The 4230-nt window shown below is 40.5% G+C and overlaps 1 protein-coding gene across 3 annotated transcripts in view; it reads left to right on the plus strand.

Moving 5' to 3' along the window:
- The window catches only part of zbtb33 (zinc finger and BTB domain containing 33), a 5259-nt gene extending 2224 nt beyond the window's left edge, over nt 1-3035 (plus strand). For all 3 annotated transcript variants that reach the window (XM_032527841.1, XM_032527844.1, XM_032527843.1), the window contains exon 2: nt 510-3035. In XM_032527841.1, coding sequence (XP_032383732.1) covers nt 510-2389 — 1880 coding nt within the window. In that variant the 3' untranslated portion in view covers nt 2390-3035. The remainder of the gene's footprint in view (nt 1-509) is intronic.
- The last annotated feature ends 1195 nt before the right edge of the window (nt 3036-4230 follow it).

The following is a 4230-nucleotide window of genomic DNA, read 5'->3' on the forward strand; positions in this document are numbered from 1 at the left end:
TTTGTGTTTGTTCATGTTTCACAAAGAGTTTAACCTGAGCCACTCAGGACTTAAGACTGACAACAAAGATAGAAATCATATCACATCCATACAGGGATAGCAGTATACAGTTGTTAAAAAATAATAAAAATATATGACACACTGGTATTGGTTCAGAACTCTGTATCGGCCGATATGCAAATTCAGGTATCAGAATCGGTATCGGGAAGCAAAAAATGGTATCGGACCATCTCTAATATGTAGTATTGCACAAACAAAAGAAACCAAGTCAGAGTTGGTTTGAGGTTAGACATCGTTTAACAAACATTATTGACTGCTTGGACTATAACTGGAAAAGACTATAACTGGAAAAGCAGGGTATGAAAATGACCAAAACTGAATTTGACTCCAAACCTTTAACTTTATATTTTTTGAAGCACCTACTGGTATTTTGCATGTCGCCATAATGTAATTAACTTGACTTTACTGGTGCACTCAGAAATGTGATTCTCACTTTTTTCTCTCTACAGCCATGCCAAGTCTAAAGCTGATATCTGCTACTGACACACAGTATTCAGCAACTGTGCTGAAGTCAATGAATGAGCAGCGAAGCCATGGATTATTTTGTGATGTCACCATTATCATACAGGACAAGAAATTCAGAGCTCACAAAACAATCTTGTCTGCCTCAAGTACTTATTTCCACCAGCTCTTCAGCGTAGCTGGACAAGTGATCGAGTTAAACTTCATCAGAGCAGAAATCTTTGAAGAGATTCTTAATTACATTTACAGCGCCAAGATTGTCCGTGTCCGCTCTGACATGCTTGAGGAACTCATCAATGCTGGACAGATACTGGGAGTCAAGTTCATTGCAAACTTGGGGTCACCGTTATCACAAGTTAAGGGTCTGCCTGGTTTGTCTAAGGAGACTGGGAGCAAAAGTGACACACCCACAGAGATGATGCCCATCATCGCAGAGTCTTTCTCAATATCCGCGGAGGAATTCAATCAGACAAGCAAGCCTGCAGGTAATGACTCGGACTCGGACAATGATGTTATGTTTGTCTCACACACAGATGCTCAAACCAGAGCAGCCAGTCAGAAAGCCAACTCTGGTGAGGTCATTGATGTGGACATAGCTGATTCAAAAAATGCAGCACCAAATCAAAATGAAGAATCAAACCATGAAGTTGCAAAACAGAAAGAGAAAGCCAAAACCACCTTAAAAACACATGCTGCAAAGCCTCCCGTCATTAGTTGTCCAAACCCCAGTTTGCCCAACAGCAGCCCTCTGCGCAGTCCAGACAGCAGCTCCAATAACTCGTCTTCCCCTGCCAGAGTTTCCTCAGGAAGTGCTCCCACAACGCCAGCCAGGTTAGGCAATTTCACCCCTGAGCCATCGAGTGCCTCTCAGACCTCTGAAAACAGTGATATAATGGGAGTCCACAAGAAGCAAGTGTCTGCTTCATCTCAGCAAGGGGATTTCAAAGTAAGGCTCTTAGATGTGTCTGATAGCCAAGCAAATCCCACTAGCATACCCAAATCAGTTATAGCAGCAAAAAAGACGGTGACACTGAATACAGCAACAGAAATTGATTCAATTTCATCAGGCTGTAAAGTGTATGCCAATATTGGAGAGAACACTTATGACATTGTCCCAGTGAAGGAAGATCCAGGCGAAGGGGGCTCTAAAGCCAATAAAGGGAAGAGATCATTAATGGCAACGCCTGTAAAGCCCCTGGATAAAACACCCACATCCCCGAAGGCCAGCCCAAAGAAGAGGACCAAAACAGAGCTTGAGGATCACTACGAGCTGATCATGGATGGGAAGACTTTCTATGTGTGCATCGTCTGCAAGCGCCCATACGTGTGTCTGACAAGTCTCCGCCGTCACTTCAACACCCACTCGTGGGAGAAGAAGTACCCGTGTCGCTACTGTAACAAGGTCTTTGCACTGGCCGAGTACAGAACTAAACATGAAATCCATCACACAGGAGAGCGGCGGTACCAGTGCTTGGTGTGCAATGAAATGTTCATGAACTACCAGTTACTGTCCACCCACTGCAAGCAAGTCCACAACCAGGATCCCAGCGGGAGGAAAGAGAAAGATGATGCAGACAACAACTTGTACCGACTCCTGCCGTGTAAGACGGTGCAGATGAAGCCATACTCCTGGAGCACTGACGGGCACGGGGTCCCTGTCATATCCGAGGATGGGAGTGTGCATCACATAACCAGCGTCGGCGAAGACGTCCACTCCTCCACCCAGACCAGGATGTTGAACTGGGACGACATCTTTATTGAGTCCGATGCTCACATGCCACCTGATCACAGCCAACCGGAGTCAACCATGAACAGTCCTCCACAAGGAGCCACAGAGTTTGACTTTGTTATACCAGAGACCTACTGAGCATTACTCGCACTGCTCCGTTACCTGTGCCTTTTAGGTGCCCCCAACCGTTTTTTCCTCTTTGGTTCCATGGCAACAATATTCGTATGTAATTCTTAATAGTGTCCGCTTAAGGTACGGTCTCATTAGCCTTTCTTTTTGAGGACATTTGTGGTGTAATATTTGAATGAATATGGTGATGATGCACTCTAGAATAATGTCAGAAGCAGCAGGGAGCTCTGACCTGTGAGTCTGCCGGAGACAGCTGGAGATTGCTTGAGTTTGTCAGTCGTGCCGTCTTCAGTTGAAGTGAAAGTCAGTCGAAGTGAATAGTTGCAGCATGGAAGTGTAATGTGACCGTACCTTTAATCACGTTACTCTGCTTGTGTAATAGCCTTTCTCATCTTTTGGATCATTGGAATAAATGATTGTCACATTAGCAAAATACATAGTTCACACGCAGTAAAATCAATCAATCAAGCAAAAACTGCCCCAGACATGAGGCATAATTCACTAGCTGTAATAAAAAAGGCAAATGTATATTTAATTTTTTTAATGTATGAGGCAAGTTATAGCTATATCAGCTAGAAGATGTCTGCTAAAGTATCTGGAGGACAAAGCATTTGATGATTTTGTCTGTAACTGTAACCCTTTTTTTAACAGGATATATTAGTATGACATTCGTGGTTTTAACAGATTTGTGTAAAATACAGGATGATGCCTGTAATAAAATAAAAAATGATTGCTTACATTTTAAGTCAATCACCACCGGATGCATCAATCTTGAGTCTGTATTTGAAAATTAGATGGAGTTTCTGGACTGATGATTCCTTGTTCCCATTTGAGTGAGAATGTTAAGAATGATGTGAAAATATATTTTTTCATTGCGTGATTGTTGGCGATCCCACGTGGGTATTATGGCAGGGAAGATATACAATGGTTATTTAATTTTCCAGTGGTTGGAAAAATAGTAATGGCTTTTTTTGTCTGTTAAACCCCTTCTGATTTAATTTGATACACCTGTACATTTTTATTTTCTTTGCTTTCCTTGTTGTGCCCTAAATGTAATTTTAATACAAAATCTGCCGGCTTCATAGTTTACTAGGGACTTTGCATACTAACGTGAGGATAGGATTGACATAAATTGAGGATTATTTCAGTCCGTACATATAGCACTTAGTGTTGGATCAGGCAGAAGATTTTTTGTAGTAATATTTTTACATTTTTAATCTTGTTCTTCCGCTGTTTTAAAATGTAGTGATTGGTCAGTAAGAGTAAAAAAAACTAGTGCTAACATGGAAATCTATTCTACTTCATGTCATTCAATAAAACATGCCAGATTTGTTTTTCTATTAAATTAACATTGTTGTGTGATGTACAGTACATTTGCGTTAATCACTTTTTTTTTTTTTTTACTTTTTCAGATGTATTTATGAGTTAAATAGCATTTTAGCAATAAAATTAAATACTCAATTATGTTGGCATTGTACTAAATCTCCCTTTTCTGTCAATTAGCAATGAGTGTTCCCTAATGGTAAGACAACTGTTTTACAATTTTTTTATTTTCTCGCACTACCAGAATATAAACATCTGCTATTTTATTTACTGTTGTGTCAGTGCGATGTATACATTCTTTCGCAATTCAAATTGAACACAACGGAAGTCTTTATCACTTTTTCACTTGCAAAAGTATAAGTCTAAAAAAATTAAAAAAATCCTCTCTGGAGTTGTGGATTAAGAGTTGAATCCACTCGTGTCATTCACTTAAACTTAGTTCATTACACTGTACACAGCCCATCATAGTGGAAATTGAGCACTGCATTAACCCTCATGTTGTCCTCGGGTCAAATTGACCCATTTTC

The sequence above is a fragment of the Etheostoma spectabile genome, chromosome 10 (genome assembly GCF_008692095.1).
Source record: "Etheostoma spectabile isolate EspeVRDwgs_2016 chromosome 10, UIUC_Espe_1.0, whole genome shotgun sequence".
Taxonomy (NCBI): domain Eukaryota; kingdom Metazoa; phylum Chordata; class Actinopteri; order Perciformes; family Percidae; genus Etheostoma; species Etheostoma spectabile.